Here is a 26,289-nt window from a genome sequence, read left to right as displayed (position 1 = left end):
GTGGGCAGGGCAGGGCTGGTGGTGCGTCCACGGATGACGGGATGCAAGCCCATCTCCAGAGTCATTGCTGGGCTTCCGCCGGGTGGGCCTGAGGCTGTGCCCTCCCTGTGGGCAGGTGGAGTCCTGGAGGACGGAGCTGACCGGGTGGAAGGCGCTGCGCTCCCTCCCGAGCAGTGGGAAGACCTCGAGGTTAGCACGCTCTGGGTTGCCTGGGCCTCCTTCTTGTTCAAATAAAGTAACTGCCTTGATTCTGTGCTCATGGCATGGACTCTCCTTATTTATTTATTTGGCATTACTGGGGATAGAACCCAGGGCCCAGGGACATCCTACCTCCAAGTTATACCCCCAGCCCTATTTTTTATTCTTTATTTTGAAACAGGGTGTAAGTTGCAAGGGCCTCACTAAGTAGCTGAGGCTGTCTGCAAACCCAGATCCTTCGGTCTTAGCCTCCCAAATGCTGGGATGACAAGCGTGCGCCACCACGCCCAACACTTGATTTTTTATTTTGAAACCAGGTTTTGCTCAGTTGCTGAGGCTTGCCTTGAACCTGTAATCCTCCTGTCTCAGCCTCCCAACTACTGATACGGGTATGCACCACCAGGCCTGGCACACTCTTTATGTTTTCTTTGGAAACAGTCTCCCTAAGTGTCAAGGCTGTCCTTGAACCTGTAAGCACTAGAATCCTCCCAAGTACTAGAATCCCAGTGTGCGCCACCACACCTGGCTGGATTTAAGCCTTTTTGTTGTCGTAATGGGGATTGAGCTCAGAGGCATCCAACCCCTGAGCCACGCTCCCTCTTTCCACCTCCCACCTTTTTTCTAAATTTTTGTTTTGAAATAGGGTCTTGCTGGGTTGCTGAAAGTCTTGCTAAGTTGTTGAGGCTGGTCTTAAGCCTGCCATCCTCCTTTCTCAGCCTCCCTAGTTCTGGAATTATAGGTGTGCACGGACAAGCGTGGCTCAGTTTTTTTTTTTTTTTAGGAAGTAAAAAAATAAAAAAGGCCAGCCAGGGCTGGGCGGAGCTGCCGTGGATCTGTTTGCAGGAGGCCACCCTCGCCCCTGGTATCGCACCTGCTCTGCCACCTCCCGGGCCTGCACCCGGAGGCTGGCCATGACGGACAGGCCTGAAAGAGCCGCTCGGGCCTCCGACGTTCCCTGCCCGCTCCCAGGAAGGGCAGAGCAGCCAGGCACCCGAGGTCCCACTGCGTCTCCAGGGGGTGTGACCTTCTCCTGACTGGGAAGTGTCCTCTGTTACACAGCAAATTTTGCAGCTTCAGACATACTCTTCTTTTTTTGGTGGTACTGGGGATGGAACCTGGGGCATTCTACTTCTGAGCTACACCCTCAGCCCTATTTTATTCTTTTATCTTGAAACAGGGTCTCACTAAGTTGCAGAGAGCCTCACTAAGTAGTGGAGGCTGGCTGTGAACCTGCGATCCTCCTGTCTCAGCCTCCCAATTACTGTGATTACAAACATGCACCACAACGCCCACCCTCCCTTTTTTTGATGCTGGGATTGAACCCAGGAACTTGTGTGTTAAGTGAACGCTGTACCACTGAGCTGCACCCCAGCCCGTGCATTTCCCTTCCCTAATCTGGCTTTGAGCACTAAAATGAAGCTCTTCTGCTTAGACTGGGTTCAGTGGGTCGCAGAGGGCAGGGCCTCTGCAGGGCGAGCAGGGAATTCTTTTTTTTTTTGCGGGTCTGGGGATGGAACCCAGGGGCATTTGACCTCTGAGCTATACCCTCTGCCCTATTTTTTATTCTTTATTTTGAAACCGGGTCTCACTGAGTTGCAGAGGGCCTCACTAAGTAGCTGAGGCTGTCTACGAACCGCGATCCTCCAGGTCTCAGCCTCCCGAATGCTGGGATTACAAGCGTGCGCCACCACGCCCGGCTCTAGTTTTTATTCTTTATTTTGAAACCGGGTCTCACTGAGTTGCAGAGGGCCTCACTAAGTAGCTGAGGCTGTCCGTGAACTGCGATCCTCCGGTCTCAGCCTCCTGAATGCTGGGATGACAAGCGTGCGCCACCACACCCAGCTGCGAGGAGGGAATTCTGATGGTGCTGTCACGTGGCTGTGAGTTAGGCAGCCTGGTGAAATCAAAACATCTTACCTTGGTGGGCCTGAAGAGGTGGGAGGGCTTAACCATGCGACATGTCAAGAATTTGTTGTGTAAGGGCTTTTGCACATTTCTAGTGCTTGACGTGTGGTAAAATTCAGTATGTCTTGGGTGTGTGGGCGAGTGGGGGCCTGCAGGAGTGGGGAGGAGTAGGTGGGTGGGGGGATTAATGGGGGTGGGTGGGTAAGCAGAAGAGAGGATGGATGGGTGGGTGGGGAGTGGGCGGGAGGGTGGGTGGGTATCTGGAAAAGTAGATGAACTGTAGGTAGGTGGGCGGGTGTCTGGGTAAGTGAGCGGGTGGGTAGATGGATGGGAGGGTGATTGGTGGGTGGGTGGATGGATGGGTGGGTGAATGGGTGGGTGGACGGATGGATGGGTGATTGGGTGGGTAATGGGTGGGTAGGTGGGCCCCCATCCACTGGGCAAGTGGGTGGGTGGATGGGTGTGTGAGTAGGTGGGTATCTCATGAATCCGGTTTTGTCATACAGATTTGGAATGTTAGATTCAGATGTGATCTGAAAAAGTCATTTTTTCCTGAAATTTGTTTTCTTTTGGAAAGAATATCACAGGGAAGATTTTAGAAGCCTCAAATAATTTTGACTTACATGATGAAAACATAATTGCAAAAAAAAAAAAAGGTGAAAACCTTATCACCCTGAAGTTCCCGGGAGGGGCATGGAGGGGCCACGTCCTTTGTTCCAGTGCCACGCTGGGCCCTGACTGTCCTGTCCTGTGAAATCCTGAAGCACGAACACGCAGAGTTTTGGCATGTCCGTGGAGAGGCAGAGTCAGATATTTCCTTGTTTTAGAACATGCCAAGGAAAAAGCTCATGAAGCCACATGCAGACGGGCTCCGAGTGCGTCTGTTCTGCATGCTGGAGCGGGCCCTGATGCTCAGCTGAGCTGTCTCCCTGCGGTTTCCCTGGCAACCAGACAGCACCAGCTGCTTCTGCCACAGCTGCCTTATGGATGTGCTGCGGCTCCTGGGCCCGGCATGAGGAAGCCGCCTTCCCACTCACGCTCCGGAGGGCTCGGGTGCGCACGCGCCAACCCACAGCCCGAGGTTCTTTGGGAGTCAGGTTAGTGAGTTGGAGAGGGCTCTGAGTGTGTGCACGAGGCGGCCCCTGCAGGCATTGGGCCGCCATGGTGCAGAGCCAAGGAGCCCGGCCGGCAGTGACCTCAGACCTCCCTTCAGAAATGTTTCTCCTCATTTCCTGAGAAGGGTGAGGCCGCGGTGCATCGTGACCCGCTGCTGGAGCAATATTTGCCTCCTCTGTGTGGGAGCCAGGCGGTGGGTGCAGAGCCACCTTTAAGGTCTCTTTGCATGTACCATGTATGTGTGTGCTGAGACCCTGTTTAAAAATAAAGAATAAAATACAGGGCTGGGGGGTGTAGTGAGGAGGTAGAATGCCCCTGGGTTCCATCCCCAGTTCTGAAAAAACAAAAACAAAAACAACGTCAAGGGCCTGTTGTTGCTTCAGAACTGCATACAACATCCCTGTCCCAGAGGGTCACAGGCGCACGGCCATGGGTGAACCCCTAGTGCCTCACTAAGTAGTAGCTGAGGTTGTCTGAGAACTGCGATCCTCCTGTCTCAGCCTCCCAAATGCTGGGAGTTGCTTTCCTTCTGTTTTTTTTTTTTTTTTAATTGTTTCTTGTGGTACTGGGGCTTGAACCCAGGGGCATTCTACTGCCAAGCTACACCCTCACCTCTATTTTTATTCTTTATTTTGAAGCAGGGTCTCGCTAAGTTGCAGAGAGCCTCACCAAGTAGCTGAGCACCTACGATCCCCCTGTCTCAGCCTTACAAGTACTGGGTTACACACGTGGACCACCACGCAGCAGCTTGTTGAAAGCCTCTAATGGCTCTTGGGAGGAGTCTCCTGAAGACCCTGGGATAACTTCTCCCTTTCTCTTAAGACTAAATGTTAGGACTGGGACATGGCAGAAAATTGGATCCAGGTGGCAGAAGATGGGTTCATTGTCCTGGATACAGTGGAGCAACAGACTTTTTAGAAAGTATGTATATTTTTGTTATTATTGTTAAACAGATTTTTTCTGGTACTGGGGATTGAACCCAGGGGACTTCTACCACTGAGCTAGCCCTCCAGACCTATTTTATATTTTTATTTGGAAATAAAGTCTCACTAAGTTGCTGAGAGCCTCACTAAGTAGATGAGGCTGGCTTCGAACCTGCAATCCTCCTGTTTCAGCCTCCCAAGTTCTGGGATTACAAGCATGCGCTGCCATGCTCGGCTGCAAGTTATGACTTTTAAAGCATCTTGTAGTGTCTGGGGCCCAGGCCAGTGCGTCTGCACCAGGTACGGGTGGGACGGTTCTGGAACGTAGCCTGCTCCTCTGGACAAATGCTCTCAAGACCCCGCTCCTTTCTCTTGTCGTTATATTGTAATGTCTTCTGTTCTCTGGGTTAAAAATGCATGTGTATTTTGCACCAACCAATACAAAAAAGCCTATCCGTTTGAAAATCCAATTTCATCTGCGCTATCCAATCGCCCGGCAGAGGGCAAATCGATGGCAGCAGTGTGATTTGCTGTACTGGCCACAGGTTCTGTAGCCTGCCCTGTCGTTAATGAATCCTGACAGCCCCTGGCGCCCGGCGTTGTTAAATGCAGAAGGATGGGGTCTCACCCGGGGACACCGAGGTGCTGGCAGGGTCGGGCCGAGGAGAGCTGCCGCCTGCACTGACTGGTCCCTGAAATCCCAGGACAGTCGCCAGTGGCACATCGGCTCCTCCCCCCACAGACAGCTGCACGTGTGGGGCGGGCCGGTGGAGAGGACTGGGTGGGGGGAGGACACCGAGAACCCAGTGTTGGAAAGTCCCAGCGCCAACTGAAATGGCAGAGTGACCTTGGGCAGGTATTTCAACTCTGGGAGCCTCAGTTTTCCTGTCTGTGAAAGGGAACCTCACTGCCCACTGCGAGGGCTGAGGGGAGATTCACGAGCGCATGCACGAGGCCTCAGGATGGTCCTGTGCCAGCCCGAGGAAAGGACAACCGACGACCCTTAATTTGCATACACCGCACATAACCCCACACGAATGCTCCTGGGTGGGTGTGCTGCCTTGAACAGTGGCCACCAAACATTCTGTCTAGGTGGGCGTGGGGGCGCACGCTTGTAATCCAGCATTTGGGAGGCTGAGACAGGAGGATCACGGGTCGCAGGCAGCCTCAGCTTCTTAGTGAGGCCCTTTGCAACTTAATGAGACCCTTTTCAAAAAAGGAGAACAAAAAATTAGGGCTGGGGTGTAGCTTGGAGGTAGAGTGCCCCTGGGTCCAATCTCCAGTACCGCAAAAGAAAAAAAAAAAATGCTGTCTTAGAATGGGAGAGACAGGCCCGGGGAGAAGCCCGGGGCCAGGTGGAGCTGGAGTAGCTGTGGGCGGGGAGCCCAGGGGACTGCAGTGCCGGGAGCTGGAGGACCTCCTGAATGCTGGGATGACGCGCGTGCGCCTGGCTCGAGATGTTATTCTTACTCCTCTGCACTTGTGATCAGAGCACACCAGCCCCCACAGTGGAGGCCTCCTGAGCCTGGTTATCCTGGGCTGTGGAGGCTCTGCTTCATGTTCAGCAACACGTGCTCTCTCGTCTGGAAGGATCAAGCGGGCCCTTGGCCAGCCTGAGACGGGAGCCCAGCCTTGCGGTGGCTGCGGGAGGCCCCGGCCAGCGTGGGGCCGCCAGCCACCGCTCCCTACTCCTGGGGAAGCAGCCAGCGCTTGCTAGCCCTCTGAGCCCCGGGGCGATGGCCCAGGCTTGGCCTCATGCCCCCACCCTGCGCATGGAGCGCGGGCAGAGCACCTGGATGTGCAGCGCCGGCTGCGTCCTGCTTGTGTGCAGGGAAGGCTTTGGCCGGCCTGAGAGGCCGGGTCCGTGGTCGCAGGTGGCCAGAAAGAGCTGCTTTTCTCCCTGAGGCCAGACTTGAAGGAAAGCCCTCAGCCTTCAAATTGTACCACAAATAAAAACGTACTTATTCTGGAGTTGGGGGTCTCACTATTTCAGGCTGGCCTTGAACTTCTGGCCTCTACTGATCCTCCTGCCGCAGCCTCCCAGGTAGCTGGGGCTACAGGTGCACCTGGTTTTAAATATTTTTTCTCTTTTTATAGACAAAGATTTTCAAAACTTCATGTTGTCCAACAATTACTGTTGCTCGTCCCAACTCTCTCCTCTTTAAGTGGGAGATTATATTTGAACATATATGCTGAAACCATATGCCTGGGGCATGTATCTTTCTACTTTATCAGAATCCTTCAGGTGGGTTATATTTTAAAATGTACTAGGAAGTTGGAGATTCAAAGGCAGGCATGAGTACAGTGAAGACACTTGAGACATTCAAGGTGGGAGTAACCATGTGAACGTGAAGCCAAGTGCCCTAGGTGTCGGCTCGCACACCCACTGCCCGCACCCTGAAGCCTCTGGGGGTCGTGTGTGCAAGCTCCCGCCCACCCCTCCCCCCCAGGCAGCCTGGGATTAAGCACCCAGTGCCGTGGGGCTGTCCACTGCTCCCACCCGCTCCGGATGGTCTGTACCGGGGAAGCTAGCTCGTTTGGTTTTGGGCGTGGAGGGGAGCGCTGGACAGCGATCTGAGTGGGCCTTCATCCTCCATGACTTATCATCCTGCAGAACACTCAGGCTTTTGGTGAGCACCACTGGCACATCCTCCAGCCTTCCCCTGGGGACAGCCACAGCTAATAAACGGAGAGAGTGAGTGTCTAGGACTAGACCAAAGGGACTCTGCGTGCACCGTGGGCACCTGCCTAAACCCCACTCATAATTCCAACAAATGGAGGGCCCGGCCAGAGGAGGTGCTTGCTCGCAGACACCAGTGAGATGGGCCTTACTGAGCCCGCAGCACGGAGCCCGGGGCCACAGTGCGCGAGGAGCGGCCCTAGGCCAGCTTGAGGCACTGCGTGTTGAAGCTGTCCCCCTCCTTGCTGGCCACGGCCTCCAGCAGACTCTGCTTCTTGCGCACACTGCGCGAGGACTCCAGCTCGTACATGGTGGTGAGATTGAAGAGCACGCTCTCGTGCAGGCAGTGCTGGGGGTCCTGCTGCACCATGGCCTCCAGCTGCCGCAGGGAGTCCTTGAGTTTGCCCAGGTAGAGCAGGCACACAGCGGCGTTGTTGTTGGCCTGCAGGAGAGGGGACAGCACGCTGGCGGGAGCAGGGCCGGCCACCCAGGATGCCCCACCCTGGGAGCTGGCAGGGCGTGGCTCCCAGTGTTGGAGGGTGTGATTCAGGTGTCACCAGACTAGCGGACCAGGGCTCATGGGCACCTTACCGCTGCATTTGTGGGCTCCATCCTCAGAATCTCCGTGAAAAATCTGTGGGCTTCCGCAAAGTTGTTCTGGCCGAGGTGGAGGAAGGCCCTGGAACAGGAGCGACAGGTCAGCACTGATCCTGAGAGTCAGGGCCTCGGCGCACACCTGGACCTGCTGACGCTCAGATGGAGGCAGAGCCGTTTCAGCTGCCGAGACCCCAGGGGCATGCGGGCCAGAACATCTCAGCTAATGGCGGACAGAGCAAGCCCTCTTAGGACTCCCCCCTGTTCTGCTGATCCCTGGTCCCTGTACCTCTCTAGGAGGGCGCCTGTACCGCGGCTGTGCTGGCCTGTCATGCTCTATTCAGTAAGCAGCCTGAAAGCACTGGGACCTGAGTCCAAATGTCCAGGTGCCAGAGGCAGCGGCTGTCCTGCAAGCCTGTGCTCAGGCCCTGCAAGCAGTTCTCCGCAGAACAGGGAGAGCTCCTAAAAATCAACGTGTGTTCTTATGTGGGCTCTAAGAAGAAAGACAAGGGACCTCATGAAAACGTAGGGGAGCCCCAGAGTACTGGAAGGGGCTGAAGGAGAGGCATGGGCCAGGAATGGGCGAGGGAAGCGGGAGAGAGAAAGGGAAGGCCGGGGCAGGAGACGGACCAGATCACGCGTGCAGTGAGTGTGTCACTACAAATCTCACATTGTGGAAAATTATAATGCATTGGTAATTTTTTTAAAATCAGATTTTATGGCCAAAAGAATGTGGCTGCAATCCTGGAAGCCATGGGCATACCCAGGGTCTGAGACTCCCTGGAGCTCCATTCTGAGCAGAGGAGGCGGCGGGCAGGAGCGCAGGGCTCTCGGGGAGGCCGGGAGACACGTGTTTGCTTTACAACACTTACCTGTTCATTAAAACCATTATTTTACCCTGTGGTCCATCCAGTTTCTGTGTTACTTTCTCAACGTCTTGAAAATACTTTTCAGCTGTTTTTATGTCTCCAATCTGCTTTGACAAGACATCTAATTAGTTGATGGATTAAGAGATACTAAATCTACCCCATGTACACAGTTGCTAGTATCGTGTCAGAATATGAGGCTGTTCCGATGCCAGGCAAGGGCCTCCACAGCCCTCAGTGACACTGCCTTTTGTAAAAGGCAGGAGTGTGGGGAGCCATTAAGGTTTTCCCCTTAAGAATACTTTTGACTGTCCTTTGCCCAGAGCCAATAAGGTTTGGGGTCATGGAAAGTTCAAGGTCTGAGAGAAGCTCAGGTGGGATTGATTGGTTTGATCATTACATGCATGGGTGGTGATGGCACGAGGGTTGATTGACCTGGAGCTGTATAAATAGGACGAGAGGGATAAACCCAGGATCGGTCAGTAGAGATATCGACTCGGGAGTGTACTGGCGATCCTTCCATGATAGAATTAAATATTCTTTGAATAAAATTCTTAGAATCGAATTCTTTTCATCCTCACGCCTCTTTTCAGAACCCGTACTTTTGCGGCTGGCTCCGGCACAGGAGACATGTGAGACATGGTGAGGGCCAATTTTGTGCCCAAAATTAAGTTAATACGAATGACTGATTTGACAGTCTCACAGTTGAGGAACTCGTGTTCTCCAAAATGAATTCTGAAATGGCACTAGTAAAAATAAAATAACTAATAAGACAAAAGATGAAACACCTAAACTTTTGGTACAATACGGCAGGCTCAGTTTTGGGGTATCTGTGGTTAGTAATAATGGTACGCACCATCACATTTGCAGATTTCAAAGTCATTTTTTGACAAAATAATACAAAATTCTGCTATAAAAAAACCAACCAGAAAACACACACACACACACACACACACACACACACACCATCAGTTCCCTTAATCAAGCAAAGCTGTCCCCTTTGGGTCGGCACTGGAAGTAGGTGAGGGGGTGACCAGGTGAACGTCCTAGCCTCAAGTCCTGAACCCCATGTCCATTTCTGATTTCCGGGCAGCCGCAAGGCTGGCTTTTAAAAGGGAAAGGCAGGTTTTCTTTTGCCTACAAGTATCAAGGGAAATCAGTGTTTAAGTGAGGCTGTAAGAGAAGTGGATGAAGAAAAAGATCCCATTATGGTGGTAACGTCACACGCGGGGAGGGAGGCGAAAGGACTGTCCGGCCATCCGGAGGCCAGCCTCTCTTCACAGCCTACGGTGGTAGCTGCAGACACCCTCCAGTCGCCCGTGTTCTGACACCTTGCAGGGGGCACTGGCTAATCTGCTCAATTTGCCCTGTCAGGGATGTCTGCACACAGGGTAACCCGGAAGCCAGAATGCATCCCTCCAGGGCAAAGGGCAGGACAGCCGTCCCGTCAGACGTGAGTGTTCCAAGTCAGCATGATTCCCCTGAGACGGGCCCTGCTGAGGGCACCGGCTGGCCCCTGCCCAGGCCCCCGAGGAAGCGGGGCTCAGTGTCTGGCGAAGTTTACGACCCTCTGGCTGGCCTGTTGCCGTGGTGAGACCATATTCCCTTTGTCTCTCATGCAGGGATTTCCTACCGCTTGCCACGTCCACGGAACCTCAGCTAACTCCAGAGCTTGCAAACAGGCACGACAGTCTGTTCTTCACAGAGGCTGATACTACCCACCACAGGAAATACCACGTCCGGACCAAACCACCACAAACGCGTCTGCCCGCTGCTTCCTCTGCCGCAGTGGGAGGCCCTCCTCTGTACATTTCTGGCCCCTGAGGCACTAAGGAAGCCAAATTCAGGGCGGCTTGACCGTGTGGCCCTTACCAGACCCCCTGGGCACCCGGCAGTGTGCTCACATCTACTAAAGCCCTGCTGGTCAGGGCGATGTTCATGTTGACCTGAAACCCCTGCCGCTAATGATCAGGCCTTAAACACGCAGGTGCTTAAGCACAGCACATCATTACGTGCTTGGTGCTCCAAGCACAGCACATCAACTCTGTGACACCTGTGCCGTAGACGCTGCTAGTTCCTGACGAAACAGAAACCCAAAGCAAAAACTCACTGGGAAAGATGAGGCAACCCCTGTAATCACACACTACGTGTGGCGTTGTGGGACTCGGAGCCAGTCTGCCCAACTCTGAGCCAGGTGCTCACGCTCTGTGCTGGAAGGCCACTTGCAGGGCAGGGCCTTTCATGGAAACAACTTCTCAATGGCGAGACAGAGACCTTAGGGAGTCCTTTGCCACCACTGACCTTCCTGGTGATCAGAGAGTGTGCACCTTCTTCAGTGTTAAAAGGCAGTTAGGATTTAGAATCCGGCTGACTTCTAGGAGTTAGAGGCAGCTGAAGAAGTAACCCAGAGGGAGGCGGGGCAGCTCACCAAGAGCTGTGTGCATGTAGGTCCCTCTCTCTGAACCACGCAATGGTGTGGGACTACAACGCACTAAGAAGAGTGTTTAAAAAGTAAAAAGGATGAAGGCAAGGAAAAGAAAGAGCCGGGCGTGGTGGTGCAGGCTTATAATCCCAGCATTCAGGAGGCTGAGACCCGAGGGTCTGGGTTCACAGACAGCCTCAGCTACTACTTAGTGAGGCCCTTTGCAACTCAGTGAGAACCTGTTTCAAAATAAAGAATAAAATATAGGCCTGGGACGCCGGGCGTGGTGGCGCACGCTTGTAATCCCAGCATTTGGGAGGCTGAGACCTGGAGGATCGCAGTTGGCGGACAGCCTCAGCTACTTAGTGAGGCCCTCTGCAACTCAGTGAGACCCGGTTTCAAAATAAAGAATAAAAAATAGAGCTGGGGGTGTAGCTCAGAGGTCAAATGCCCCTGGGTTCCATCCCCAGACCCGCAAAAAAAAAAAAAAAAATAGGGCTGGGGGTGTAGCTCGGAGGTAGAATGACCCTGGGTTTCATCCCCAGGACTGCAAGAAAGGAAAAAAAAAAAAAAAAAAGAAAGAAAAAGAACACCTATATTGCACTATTGTAGAGTCAAAAATAAATTTCTATTGTGCAAATCCTCTAGGGAAAAAAAAAAACAATATAAGCCAGGTGTGATGTTGCACACTTGTAATCACAGTACTTGGGAGACTGAGTCAGGAGGATCATAGGTTTGAGGACAGTCTTAGCAAGTAGTGAGACTCTCTTTAACCTAGAAAAACCCTGTTTTAAATTAAAATAAATGAAATAGGGCTGGGGGTGTAGTTCGGAGGTCCTCTCTGTCTCTCTTTCACACACATACAATATAACAAGCAACTAAAAGCATTATAGAAGATCCAGAAAATAAATAAAAACATTATTTATTCATTTATTTGGTGGTACTGGGGTGGAACACAGGGAGCTTCTACCTCCAGGCTACACTCCCAGACCTATTTTATATTTTTATTTGGAAACAGGTTCTCATAAGCCAGTGAGGCTGGCTTTGAACCTGCGTGATCCTCCTGTCTCCACCTCCCAAGCTCGGGGATTACAAGCGTGCGCCTCCACACCTGGCAAAACACTAGTTATTAAAAAAGCAAAAACATAGACAAGCTAATCAAGAAAAAGCAAGCATAAACACACAGAAACAGAACTGTAAGGGAGAAACAGCCACCGTAGAAAGCAACTGAAATAGCCTGTGCTTCCAGTGCTCTGACAAATGCCCGTGAACAGTGAGGGCCAATCGGGGGTTTCTAGGACACTCTACGTTACCAAGATCCATCCCAGAAACAGAGAGGAAAACCTCAAGCGCAGAACACTAGGCGGATCAGAACATGAATAAATCATGAAAAATGCTCCGTGTCACTCCAAGTGCTCGGCAGAGGCATTTCTAGGTGAATTACTCAAACCTTCAAGGAATAGATAGTTCCCAATCACTAAAAAATTTTGAGAACAAAGCAAAAAAAAGGAGAGCGTGCACCTTGTTTCTACGACTTGAAGTCGACACGGCTCGAGAGCTTGCTGGTGTGCACAGGGCACCGCGAGCCGTTCACTTCCAGCCCTGAGGGCACAGATCCGGAGGAGGCGCGCGCCTGCGGCTCTGGCCAGGCTCTCTGCGGTGGCCTCAGTGTCCCGGCAGGACCAGGCGCTCAGGGCCCCGCGGCTCTCAGCGGCTGTGAGCGGGCAGGAGTGCTTGCTACCCTCCTGCCACCAGCAAGAGCACGGGAGGCGGCGGCCGGTGCCCACATGGAGGGCGCCGTGTGGAGCTGCAGCCTCAGAAGCCAGCGGGCCGACGTCCGTGTCTCACACAGGCCCCACGTCGTCTACAGTTCTCCATGTTCCAAGACTGTGTGTGCGGTTGAACTTAAAGGTGAGAATGATTAATCTGATTAATCTGGCAAGGCGTTTTTGAGGGGAACCTTCTCGTTCAGCTTGTTCCCCAGGTGACCCTGTCTCGCACCTGACAGCCCCCAGGCACGAGGACAGCTCTGACCCAGTTCTTTCCCCGCGTTCTCCTCTGTCATAGCTTTGGGTTCTCCGCCATCTTGGTGGCCCCTACAGCCACCTTAATGCCAGTGACCACCGTTAAGAGGTTCCCAAGACCAAATCCCGTGCCCATAGCTGTGAGCTGCTCGGTAACATATCTTCCCCGTGACAGAACAACGTAAGTCTACGCAGTTCTCTTCATAGCCACATCAGGCAGCCTGATCAGCTTAGGTCTGTGGTCAGCTAAAAATCCTAGTTTTTTTCATATTTACTATTAAAAATTTTACTTAAAAATCAAAGGTCTGAAGCTGGCAAGGTTCTGACATTTTTTATCTTTGTACATGAGACATTTTCATGTTTTAGAATTTATATAAAAAAAGGCATGTCCCAAACTGGTAAATCCTTACAAATTAATATACATCCAATAATAAAAAATAAAAACTGCACCCTATTTAACAATAGCCTAGGCTTGCGTTTACTCTTCCTCCCTGGATTCTCTTTTGCCAGCACCTCTCCCCAGCTCCGACGTGATGGGGCCCAGCCCAACTGGGTGCTGTCTTCTGAGCCCCCGGACGCTCTCAGCACCTTCCCTACAGCCCTGGCCCCTTACCCCTCCCTGGCGCCGCTCTGCAGACCTGGACGTCCTCACCTGCACACTCTGCCTCCAGCAGCCTTGAAGGCAGTCAGTCCACAGCTGGATCCGTGGCAACAGCCACGGATCCAGTTAGGGGCCCTGTGTCACCACCAAGCCCCTAACTGCTGAGCGAGGCGTCTCACCCTCGCGTGTCCAGGCTCCGACCCTCAGGTAGCAGGGCAGGACCACCTGAGAGGCACAAGTGCTGAGCGGCCTGGTACCTCAGCGCACCACCCCAGGGGCAGTGTCACGCCTGCTTCTGCTCATCCCACGCCTGGCTTCTGGGCCCGGGGATGCCGTGGAGGTGGGGAGGCAGAGGCCCTTCTGTGTGGCCCTGAGGATGGACGGGCGGGACTTGCATTAGACATGAGGAGGCATCTGGCTGCAAGATGGCGCTCACAGACAGGGGTGTGTGCTGCTTCGTCCAGGTGCTGCGAGTCTGTCACGGTGTGGTGGGAGAGCAGAGGACAGGAGGAGAGAGGCAGGCTGGAAGTCATCCGTGAGGCCACCTTACAGGAGTTCTGAACTCCGGCCTCAGGTGGGCCCAGCAGGGGTGCTGACCAGCTGGGAGGCTGGCAGCAGCTTTGGAGGCTGGGGGCAGCAGAGGCCCGACAGCCCCATGCCGCTCAGCGCCACCTGTGCAAGAGGGCGCGGGGGTCAGTTTCGGGTGGGTTGGCCATGTGCTTGGGTGCTGGCAGGATTGCAGCCCGGGCTGCTGGGCCACAACCTGGGTGAGGTCAGCACAGCACTGACCATGCACCTCATTCACTCAACCAGTGCGATCCTCGGGGCAAAGCCTGCCCGCTCCTCCATCTTCCCCAGCCCTGAATGCTCACAGGGCAAGCCTGATGGGACAAGCACTTCCTGTGGGTGCAGAGATGGCGCTGCAGTGACTGGTGGGCGGGCTGGGCGGAGGTGCCATGGTGTGACGCCTCAGATGCTGAGAGCTGCAATCCCTGCGTCCCGGGAACGACCAGAATCCAGGGCTTCGCTCTTCGGCAAGACAGTAAGTGCTTCTAAGCAGGCATCAGGAGGCCCCTGAGTGGACGCTGCTGTCGTTCTCCTGGCTGTCCCACTCTGTGGGGCACTGACTGCCCCCAACACGCCGACAGGTTACTCCAGCCTGCGCACGGAGGACTCCGCGAGGCCCAGCCTTCTGCCACAATGCTCAGCACACCGAGCCAATCACTCCCACCACGAGAAGAAATGGTCCTGGGCGCGAGGCGGGCACAGCTCAGCACGCACACAGCTCAGCATGCGCACACGCATCTCCAGCTTCGCCTTCTCAAGTTCTACAGACGAAACTCCAGCATGAAGCTTCTGAGCCTGTCTGCAGGGCAGGGAGGGGTCAGGTCCAGGAGACGATGACCCGGAAGGGACGGCATGCACGGGGCCCAGCCGCAGCGAGCATCACATGGATGGCAGCGCGGTCACCACGAGCACCGTGCTGCGTGGCAGGGAGGCAGCGGGCAGTGCCAGGGAGGTGCACCCGCGGGCAGGCTGGGCTCTCGAGGGTGCGCCCTCACCATCGTGCTGATTCCAGGTGAAGGCCCAAGTGCGACGCTCCACGAGCCGAGAGTGGCACACCGAGGATCGTACAAGGCCGCGTGGGCAGCTGCCCTCCTCTGACCACCATGGGTGGAGAAGGTGTGCACCTGTGTGCGTGTGCACGTGTGAAGAGGGAGGGGCTCGGCTCCGGGCACGGAGGCCTTGTTCACGCCTGGCTTCCTGTGGCTGGGTCTCTGGACCTGGCACAGGCTGCTTGCCCATTTGGAAACCTCAGTTTGTTAATCTGTCAGATGGGCCGGTAACACCGCGATGTGAGGTGTCTGTGGATGGCTGTGGTCTGCTTCCTCCTCTCCCCGGCCATTCCTGGTCCACTCCCTCTCCCAGGAGCTCCAGGCAAAGGAGGCAGGGAGCCCGCCTGCTGCTCAGCCTCCTGGCACCGACAGAAGCGACGACAGGGACCCGTCACCACCTGCCACCAAGTATGCCAGGAAGATGCATTCCCGCTTCCGTGAGGCTCACACAGAGCTGAAACAGCGCCCCGCCTCTGCGTGGCTGGGACCGTGCTTCTGCCTGCCTCTCCTTTGCCCAGGACACACACAAGGCCAAAGACCAGCGAGCGGCTGTGTTACCAGCCTGCAAGCTGAAGGAGAGGCTTTCTGGGTTAGTCAACCCTCTTCTAATTGCAGGGGGCATTTTAAAAAACATATTTTTATTGGTGCATTGTAGTCATACATCTTTTTTTTTTGAAGGACTGAGGATGGAACCCAGGGGTATTTGATACCTTCCCTATTTTTTATTCTTATTTTGAGACAGGGTCTCACTAAGTTGCAGAGGGCTTTACTAAGTAGTCGAGGCTGTCTGCGAACTTTGCTCCTTCTGTCTCAGTCTCCCGAATGCTGGGATTACAAGCGTGCGCCACCACGCCTGGCGTAGTCATACGTCTTAATGGAATAAAAACACTTGTGGATACGTGCATGCACACGTCACCACTCCCCATGCCCCCCCCCCATGCTTGATTTAGTGATAGACTGTGACGTGTTTAAGAACATCCTGTGCTTTAAAGAGTCTCCATCTCCCCTCCCACCCCTCACATAGGTCACCTCACTTGCAGATACGCATGGATTGGTTTGGTAGTTTGGTTTCCATTCTTTTGGGTAGATACCCATAGATAGTACCGCTGGATCTTATGGTAATTTCGTTTTCATTCTTCTGAGAATCTTCCATACTGTTTTTCAAGGTGGTTTCATTAATTTGCAATCCCACTAATAATGTGTTAGAGTTTCTACTTCACCACACCCTATCAATTACAGTTTATCTCTTCCTTGGAAGTCCTTCTTTTATTTTCCACAGATTCCCATTTGCTGAAATCCTGACAGCCAGGTGAGTGACTCTGCCGAGATGACCCACTCACACCCAATTTTTTAATAGAGGTCACTTGGGTCTGGGAATCTGCTGAGATGGGCTGAGGCAGCAGCAGCCTCAAGTGCTTCCTGACCACACGACTGTAGGACCCGCTGGACCTTTGCCGTGCAGCAGGCCACAGCACCGGCCTCTCAGGCCTCGGCACCAGCCTCGCCGCACAGCAGGCCACAGCACCAGCTTTTCAGGCCCTGGCCTCACCACCCAGTAGGCCCTGCCACTGGCCTTGTCACCTGGCAGGTCCCAGAACTGGCCTCACAGGCCCTGGCACCAGCCTCACCACCCAGCAGGCCCCAGAACTGGCCTTGCCGCCCGGCAGGCCCTGGCATCCGCACCGGACTCCGCCTCGCGGCCTCACCCCTGCAGTGGGGCATTTGTGAAGTTCTCCATTTTGGTGTCTCTAGTGAGATTCCTGCAAACTAACTTTGAGCCACTGGTTGCCCACTGTGTCAAAGCGGGCAGGACTTAACAGTCAAACCTGAGGTCTCACAAAGAATCAACATTTTGATGGCCACACTAAGGTGAGCTATTTATGTGCAATTCCCTGTATTTATGAAATTCAATTCTAGGCCACAGAATCCTAAGAGCAAGACCCTGCTTGAATGAAGACACCATGGCTCAGTTCCTGAGCTGCCAGCGGCACAGGTACCTGAAGGAGAATCCGGCCGATGCCGCTCAGCAGCTGAGGCTCCTGCTCTGGGTAATACTTGATGACAGCGCGGTACGCGTCCACAGCCAGCACGTAGTCCTGCGGGGAGAGACACAGAGAGCTAAGGAAAGCCTCGCGGCTCACACGTTAGCAAGAGCACAACTGCTGGCAGATGCAGATGCACACAGCTGATGGGACCCGGCGCCCATGTGGAGAGTGGCCACTCCTGCCGACAGGTGGGGGCCAGGCCCAAGTACTCTGTGACAAGCATGTGTCTGTCACCAAGAAGACCCTGTGGCCTTAACCCTTGAGTTAGGCCCAGATGCTGGCGTCCTAACTCTATCTTCTAAGTAGCAGATCAGAGGTCTCCTGGACTCCGACTCTTGGCAAGGTTAGGTGGAGTGATGATTTTGGTGGTACTGGGGTTCCTGGAAACCCTTCTACCTCCGGGCTACACTCCCAGACCTATTTTTTAAATAATTTATTTGGAAACAGGGTCTCTTAAGCCAGCGTGGCTGGCTTTGAACCTGTGCGATCCTCCTGTCTCCACCTCCCAAGTGCGGGGATTACCAGTGTGCACCACCACGCCCAGCTGGAGCGATGATTTTGTGATGACTCCATCCTTTAAATAATAAGCCCAAGCTTTAAAATGATTTAATAATATTTTCCATGCTAGGAATTGAAGTAAAATCTCTAGAGCAAATAAAGTTGGCTGGAGGAATGAGCCTAACATCCTAGGCTGTCCTTCTGTCGCAGGACACTAGGATGTTGCATAGCACGGGAAGAGGCCTAGAGGGAACATCTGAAAAGGTGCTGCGGCCTTGTGCTGGGCATCCGCACCTGCCCGCAGTCCTCAAGGCAGGCCTGGCTGTCACGGTCCAGTGTCCCTGTGCCCACTTGCGATGGCGTGGGAGTGGAGGCACTGAGAAAGCAGAGCCCTTCCTAGGTGGGGAGTGGGTTTCGGACTGGGAATTCTGCCAGCCACGTGGTGCACAGGCCACTCCTCTGAGGCCAGGACACACCAGTGCATCCGTGTGGCACGGACCACAACATGGTGCCCGAGGAGTGAGTTCTGTGTGGCAGGCGGCTGCCGCACGTCACTCTGTCCTCTCAGTTACAGCCCGCGGTCGGCAGGCAACACCACGGTCACCAATACCGTTTTCCCTTACCGCTCACCATAAAGTCCCAGAAGGTACTTTTATTTCTGTATTCGTCTACATTTTCAATTTCCTCCAAAATGGGACTAGAGTTACTAGTTTGCTAATTGGGATGTTATGAAGAAAGGCAGACGACAAGTCAAATTCCAGTTTGGCAGAAAAAAAATGAAGACTCTCCAGTCTGGTACCTTCAAGTGCAGCTCATTAAAACTAATTTTATTCAAGGCATGATGCTCACAAGGAGCCAGACAGCACATGGTTTGGTTTCCTCGCCCATGACTTTTTTTTTTTTGAGACAGGGTCTCACTAAGTTGCCCAGAGTGGCCAGGAACTTGTGAGCCTCCTGCCTCAGTCTCTGCACCTGGCTTCTCACAAACTCCTGTTCCGTGGCTGGACTGTCCTGCCTCTGGGTGTGCGTGTGTGCGTGCGTGTGTGCGTGCCCTGCGAGGCCCCCCCAAGGAGGGGCTTTGCGAGCCAGGATGGCGGGGACGGGAGGCCTTGGGACCCCCGGGAGGATGAGACCCCATGGCAGGGAGGAGCCAGGGCGGCTTTGCAGCGAGGTGGCCCATCTGGGCGGTCTTCCAGCCAGGCGCCTCCAGGTTGCCAAGAGGCAGAAGGAGGGCTGGTGCGGTGCGTACAACTGTGACCCAGAGATTCTGGAGGCGGAGGCAAGAGGATCTCAAGCTCCTGACCAGCCTGGGCAACCTAGCAAGACCTTGTCTCCAAATAAAATGGAAAGGGGTGAGGAGGCGAAACAGTGGTAGGTGCCCAGACACTCCCCAAACACGAGGCTTAAGGAGGGAGGTGGCGTTTACAAGAGAGGATGGTGGGTCTCCTCCGTGTATCACAGGAGCAAGCATGCCTTGCGGTGTCGTAGGCAGGTACGGGAGGCTGTGGCATATTAATAGATTTCTCATCATTAAAATGTTAATGTTTACTTCACTTTAGTAGAAATTTTATTCAAAATGAGATAGCTGATTAAATAACTCATTTTCAGCCCTTACACATAAATGAAGGAACAGCAGACCCTGTGTACGGAGCAGCCACCGCTGCAATACCGAGTATGCTCACTAGATGGCGACAAAACGCAAGTGCCTGGATTGGCCTTGATTACAGTATTTTTTCACTCATTTTTTAACTCATGAAAATTAAAGATTAAGTTAAACTTTCGAATTACATTGTCTCCATTTAAAGCACATTTTTGAAATGCAGTGATATTCTACACTGAGTCCCCACAACATAGGTGGAGGCCTTATGCTTAGTGCTTGCTACCGTCATTCCTACAGTAAGGTAGGCATTGTAATTCCGTGATTTTCTTTATGTGGCACTGGGGATAGAACTCAGGGACATTCTACCTCTGAGCTACACCCAGCCCTATTTTATTCTCTCTCTTTTTTTTTTTTTTGCGGGTCTGGGGGTAGAACCCAGGGGCATTCAACATCCGAGCTATACCTCCTGCCCTATTTTTTATTCTTTATTTTGAAACCAGGTCTCACTGAGTTGCAGAGGGCCTCACTAAGTAGCTGAGGCTGTCTGCGAACCACGATCCTCAGGTCTCAGCCTCCCGAATGCTGGGATTACAAGTGTGTGCCACCACGCCCGGCTCCTATTTTATTCTCTATTTTGAAAAAGGGTCTCACTAAGTAGCCGAGGCTGGCCGTGAACCTGCAATCCTCCTGTCTCAGCCTCCCAAGTGCTGGGATTATAAGTGTGCGCCACCACGCTCAGCTTAAAGTATCTGAAAAATGCAAGTAAAAGCTGAACAGTGGACAGCAGCATTCCTTCCTCGCGATTTTAGCCTCCTGATTTTGAAGCATCAAGGTTGAATCGACAATTTGTTCTTCCTGTGACCATGTTCGTGTCTCTGTTCTGGCAACTTGGAGCTGGTGACTTTCAGGAGAGGCTGAAGGGCCTGGAGGCCCGGGCCCGCTGCATGTCTCTCTGGGTCCTGGGCAGGTGTTCTGAGGTCAGCAGCAAGCAGCACCAGGACACTGGCCTGCTCTAGAGGGCAGAGAGGACAGGTGTGGGGTTCTGGGTTGCCCGGTTACTGCCAGAGCTTTGGGTGACGAACACTGGCCCTCTGGCACCTGCCCCTTCCAAAACATCCAACGTGAGGGAAGACAGAAACTGGTTCTGAGCAAAAGCAACTCCTTAGAGTAGCCAGTGCTCTGAAGGGCAAGGAAAAGCCTCGAGTGGAGCGGGGTTTCAGGGACAGGACACCCTCCTGAGGGAGGCTGAAGCCGTGTCCAGGTCACCTGCCACAGGGGAGGAGCCTGCCTGTGTGCACAGAGGCTCAGCTGAGGAGGAGGGAGCAGGCAGGGTGCAGGCCGCCCTAGAGCTGAGGTGTGCCTGGACACCTTCCTAACTAGACTGTGAGCTCCTGGCTACTCCGCCACACCCAGCCTAAGGACACAACCTTCGCCAGGGCTGCTGCGGGCTGTGTACAGCCGGGCTGTCGCGTCCGGGATGAAGAAGGGGCCCAGGCGGACATTTCTCCACCTGCACACTGCCTCCTCCTCTGCTGTGAATCCAGCTCAGGGATGACCTTGGGCAGCCTAAGCACCTGAGTGAGGAGTTATCATCGATCTCAGAACAGCCCAGAAGGTGTTACTGGCGCTGCACTGGGCATCAGAGTGCACAGCTGGCAGCAGCCACCAGCTCTGCAGCAGAACAGCCTGTGCCCAGGGTGCGAAGTGAGCCAGGCGCGGGGCGCACTAGGAACAAAGAGAGGGGCCGGAAGGCACTGCTGCCGGGCTGGGAGGGTCTGCGGAGCGCCATCGATGGGGGAACGGGTGACTGACGGCCTCGGCACTGGCGCCTCGGGCGGAAAGCTCTGGGTGAAGTCCTCAGAAGTCGGTCTATTGGGGAAGCCTGTCTTCAGATGTCGCACGCATCAATCACAAAATCAAACTGAGATGAGAAAAACCCACCCTCACTGAGACGGGAGAACAAAGCATACCTTTCTGGGATGGGATTCAGAAGTGAACGGGGGATGAGTGGCTTTAATGAATTCATCTAGACCCAAGCCTGCAGTTACGGCTGGTAATGTGAATTCTGCTCTTTGCAGAAACGTCTTCCAGTGGAAACGACAGCTGGCTGGGCCCCAGTGTGTCTCTGAGCTCGTGAACAACGGGGGCTTGGCTGGACTCTGCGTGGGAACGCTGCGCTCCCTCCCAGCTCCGCACCGCGCGGCTAGGACATATGGCGCTTGGCGGCTCGGCCTCCCACGTACCTTCATCAGGAGCAGACAGTTTGCCATGGAGTACAGCACCCGGCCCAGACGCGCCCTCCACAGCTGAATGGAGGCTGCAAGAGAAGAGCAGCCGTGAGCGGGCCTGAGGCCTGAGCCCCAGCCGCCCTGCACGATGCTCCCATCCCCCCTGCATGATGCTTCGAGCCCCCCTGCACGATGTCCCGAGCCCCAGCCCCCCTGCACGATGCCCCATGCCCCCCTGCATGATGCCCCCAGTCCCCAGCCACCCTGCAGGGCCTTCTAAATTCTGAGGAGAAGCCGGGTGTGGTGGCACACACTTGTAATCCCTGCGCTTGGAGGCTGAGACAGGAGGATCGCGCAGGTTCGAAGCCAGCCTCAGCTGGCTTAAGAGACCCTGTTTCCAAATAAAATATATAATAGGTCTGGGAGTATAGCCCGGAGGTAGAAGGCCCCTGGGTTCCATCCCCAGTACCACCACCGCCAAAAAACAAAAACAAACAAACAAATAAACAAACAAACAAACCAAAAAACAAAAAACAAATTCTGAGGAGAAGATCCCTCCCGCTACTCCCCAGGCTTTGGCCTGGAATATTCAGTGTGCTGCTGGCTGCACTGAGACAGGAGGCGCAGTGCCCTTGCTGAGATGGCTGCAGGGCCTGGGAAGAGGCCAGCTTCACACACCGGGAAACCTGGGGCGGGCAGCTGCTCAGCCTCAGCTCAGGTGGGAGCCAGGCAGCCCAGCAGGAGCCTTCCCAAGCCAAGCCCAAGAAGCTGGCATGTCTCAGCTCTGACCTGATGGGATGCCCTTGCCTGGGCCGCTGGGGGGCTTCTAGAAGCTCCTGTGGGAGCCCCCCTCCATCCCAGGGCTGGTGGAGAGGCAAGCTCTCCATGGGCTGTTCCTCAGTCCCTCCCTTTCTCTCTCTCTCTCTCCTTCCTATCTCTTCCTTCCTTCCTCTGTCTTCTTTCTTTCTTTCTTTCTTTCTTTTTTTCTTTCTCTCTTTCTCTCTTTCTTTCTGTGGTATTGGGGATTAAACACAGGAGGTTTCTACCACTGAGCTACACCCCAGCACTTTTGTTTATTCTTTGTTTTGAAACAGGTTCTTGCTGGGCTGTCAAGGCTAGGCTTGAACCTGGGACCCTCCTTTCCTGGGATTCCAGGTGTGTGCCACAGGCCAGCTGGGGCAACCTGGAGATGAAACGAAGAGGGAGGAGAAACAGCGAGAGCTGCTCTTGGGCGCACCCAGTCCCGGATAAATCCAGGAGCTGGAGAGCAGCGTCCTGCCAGAGGCCAGCCCGGGCTCGTGGCCTCCCCCCTCCAGAACTGGGAGGCACACAAGGCTCTCTTCTTTACAAACTCGCCAGTGTCCGGTTTTTATGACAGAAAACAGATGAAGACAGTGCTCTTGTCAAGCCCGCCTCGGCTCTCAGGGAGACCTTGGCTGTGCTGGGTCCAGGGGCTGTGCGTGGCCGCCTCCCCGCCAGCCTTCCTGCCCTTCCCACTTGGAAGCCTTGGCCCTCCACCCCAGCCTCAGAGCCCCGCCTCGTGGGAGGCCCTTCCCCATGGGCTCCGCTCGCCGTCTGCCCCACCTATGGGCAGTACAGTGGACACTGGGATCTTCACCCCCAAGAAGATTCTGGAACCTGGGCATGGACAAACGCCCGGCTAGCCCAGGGAAAGCGTGCGGGTGCGAGCAGCCAGGCCGAGGCCGCCACGGAGGAGGAGGCCACTCACCTTGCCTGCTGTCGTGTGTGAGGCTGCTCATGCCGCCGTCCTCAGCCAGGCCACGCTCCAAGTTGGCCAGGATCTGCAGTCATTTGAAACAAGAACAAGTTTGCGTTGAGACATGGCGTGCTATGTTCTAGGCAGAGCTCTGTCAAGGAACGCTCATGCAGACACCTCCAAGGCGGGGTGGCAGGACACTCATGCCGCACTTTAGACAGCACCCGCAGGGAGCACGTGGCTTCGCTTTTAGGGAAAGCAACACATCTGTCATACAGGAGGGCGCTGGTCACCGAGGACTGCCCGTCTGCTCCTCCAGGCAGCCCGGGCCGCAGCCTGCGTAAACGAGCCTCACAAGCAGTGCAGGGCCACTCCACGACTCACCCTTGCTTCGTGACTTGCTACTTTTTTTGTGGTCCTGGGGTGGAACCCAGGGGCTTTTCTACCTCCGGGCTATACTCCCAGACCTATTTTATACTTTATTTGGAAACAGGGTCTCCCTAAGCTGCTGAGAGCCTCACTCAGTAGCTGAGGCTGGCTTTGAACCTGCGCAATCCTCCCGTCTCCAGCTCCCACACACGGGATGACACGCGTACCCGCCACACCCGGCCTGGGATGACATGCGTGCCCGCCGCGCCCGGCCTGGGATGACACGCGTGCCCGCCGCGCCCGGCCTGTGGCCACTGTTCAGTGGGTAGAAGATTCTGTTGTTGTTATTATCATTTGTGTGTGTGTGGTGCTGGGGATTGAACCTAAGGGCATTTTATCTCCCAGCTACACACACAACTATATATATATATATATATATATATATATATATATATATATATATATATATATATATATATATATATATATATATATTTTTTTTCTTTGCAGTACCAGGGATTGAACCCAGGGGCATTCTACCTCTAAGCTACACCCCTAGTCCTATTTTTCTATTTTTTTATTCTTTTTTTTGTGTATGGGTTTGCGGATGGAACTCAGGGGCATTCGACCTCTGAGCTACACCCCCTGCCTTATTTTTTATTCTTTATTTTGAAACAGAGTCTTACTGAGTTGTAGAGGGCCTCACTAAGTAGCTGAGGTTGTCTGTGAACCGTGATCCTCTGGTCTCAGCCTCCCGAATGCTGGGATGACTAGTGTGTGCCACCATGCCCGGCTATTCTTTGTTTTTGAACAGGGACTCATTAAGTTGTAGAAGGGCCTAAGTAGTTGAGGCTGGCTGCAAACCTGTGATCCTCCTGACTCAGCCTCCCAAGTACTGAGACTACAAGCATGCACCACCATGCCTGGCTTATTTTTTGCTTTGAAACAAGGTCTTGTTAGGTCACTGAGGGTCTTGCTAAACTGCCGAGGCTGGTCATGAACCTGTGATCCTCCTGTCTCAACCTCCCAAGTACTGGGATTACAGATGTGTGCCACCACAAGGTGGGCAACTTAATGACACTCTCTCTATACATAAAGAAGGTGGGAGTAGCTGAGTGACACCGGGAGTCCTGGCCAGAGGCAGTGCTAAGAGGAGCGGGCGTGCGCCACGTGCCTGGTGACAAGTCGTTACCTTGTTGAGGGGCAGAATGAGAAGTCTTCAGAATAAACACAACGTGCTAGGAATGGGGAGGGCGCTGGGGGAGAGCTCACCACGCGGTTCGCGGCCCGCCTCAGCTACTTAGTGAGGCTCTCTGCCACTTAGTGAGATCCTGTTTCTAATTAAAGAATAAAAAATCAGGGTGGGTTGTAGCTTGGAGGTTGAATGCCCTGGTTCAATCCCCAGCACCACACACAGACACACAAGCACACACTGTGCTGGAGAGGACTGGAGAAAAGGAACCCTCGCATGCGCTGCTGGGAATCCAGATCAGCACGACTCACGGAGCGCAGCATGGTGGGCCTCCGGAGGCCAGAGAGACGCACCGTGGGTCCCGGCACCTCGATACTGGGCTCATAGGCCAGTGAACGAGCTGGCATACCAAAGGGCTGGCTGCAGCCCACGCCTATGCCCACTCCTCACAAGAGGTGGAACCAGCCTTCCTACCCATGCCGGGAGGACAGAGGAAGGGGTGTGCACACAGACGATGGAGTACTATTCAGCCACAAAGAAGAACGCAATCCTGTCATTTGCAGCAAAACTGATGAAGCTGGTGAACACTGTGGAGCAAAACAGAAAGCCCACATCTTCCCTCACACGCATGGGATTACAAGAGTCGGCCTAATGTAGCACCGTGGTCACAGGAGGCTGGGACAGTGAGGGTGCGAGAGGGAGGACAGTGGATAGAGGGAGGCCAGACTTGGTCAGTGCTTGCTCCAACCCAGCTGTTGAAAGAGCACACTGAACCCTAGTAATATGGTTTTTTTTTTTTTTATGTACTGGGAATGGAACCCAGAGGCATTCTACCTCTGAGCTACACCCCAGCCTTGTTTTTTATTCTTTATTTTGAAACGCGGTCTCACTGAGTTGCAAAGGCCTGACTAAACTTGAGTTATCAATCACCACATAAGTTACTCCTAAACTCTGTGCCTAAAAACAGATTTCTTTCTTTTTTTTTTTTTTGAGGGTCTGGGGATGGAACCCAGGGGCACTCTACCTCCGAGCTATACTTCCTGCCCTATTTTTTAGTCTTTATTTTGAAACAGGGTCTCTGAGTCGCAAAGGGCCTCACTAAGTAGCTGAGGCTGTCCGTGAACCGCGATCCTCCGGTCTCGGCATCCCGAATGCTGGGATGACAAGGGTGCCCCCCACGCCCCTAAGGTAAGTTATTAATTGACTCAGGTAAGTCAAGTTGCCCTGTGCTTTTTAGGTAAGGCTCCGTGAGTGAGGGTGCGGAGGTCAGGGAGCTGAGAGGCTGGAGGCTTAGCTCTGTCTAGTCTGGGAGTTCAGAAGGGGGCTTCTTGTGGGGCATTTGAGGAGGAGCGCTCTGAAAGCACAAGTGGGGTGACAGGAGGCTGCTTGGCAAGGAGGGGAGTCGGAGCAGGACAGGGCTCGGCTGGCCGCGGGGCTTACGGTCAGTGGGACGCAACAGGAGGGGCTGCCTGGTGGCCCACCTCAGCCCCACCGGGCATGGCCTGGACCAGTTCCAGGCCACACAGACTCCTCTCCAACAGCGCACACAGTGGTCAATACCCATCTACAGTAGGGGCGGGAAGACAAATTAGTCAAAAGAAAAAACCTGGTTGCATTTTGTTCAAGGAGAAAATTACATGCCTTGAATGAATGTCCCAGCTGTCTGACTCCATATATAGCCAAGACCACTTGTTC

The 26,289-nt window shown here is 54.0% G+C and overlaps 1 protein-coding gene across 1 annotated transcript in view; it reads right to left on the bottom strand.

Moving 5' to 3' along the window:
* Positions 1 to 7,021: 7,021 nt before the first annotated feature.
* TRAPPC12 (trafficking protein particle complex subunit 12) overlaps positions 7,022 to 26,289 on the bottom strand; it is a gene marked incomplete at both ends in the record, with an annotated part of 65,818 nt that continues 46,550 nt past the window's right edge. The window contains 6 exons of the mRNA XM_080711028.1: positions 7,022 to 7,264; positions 7,414 to 7,501; positions 8,289 to 8,389; positions 16,943 to 17,041; positions 21,332 to 21,405; positions 23,046 to 23,118. Coding sequence (XP_080567154.1) covers positions 7,022 to 7,264; positions 7,414 to 7,501; positions 8,289 to 8,389; positions 16,943 to 17,041; positions 21,332 to 21,405; positions 23,046 to 23,118 — 678 coding nt within the window. The remainder of the gene's footprint in view (positions 7,265 to 7,413; positions 7,502 to 8,288; positions 8,390 to 16,942; positions 17,042 to 21,331; positions 21,406 to 23,045; positions 23,119 to 26,289) is intronic.

This window comes from Muscardinus avellanarius (assembly GCF_963383645.1).
Source record: "Muscardinus avellanarius genome assembly, chromosome: 15".
Classification (NCBI taxonomy): Eukaryota; Metazoa; Chordata; class Mammalia; order Rodentia; family Gliridae; genus Muscardinus; species Muscardinus avellanarius.
Note: the sequence above shows the minus strand (reverse complement) of the source record. Positions and strands in the feature narration are given on the sequence as shown.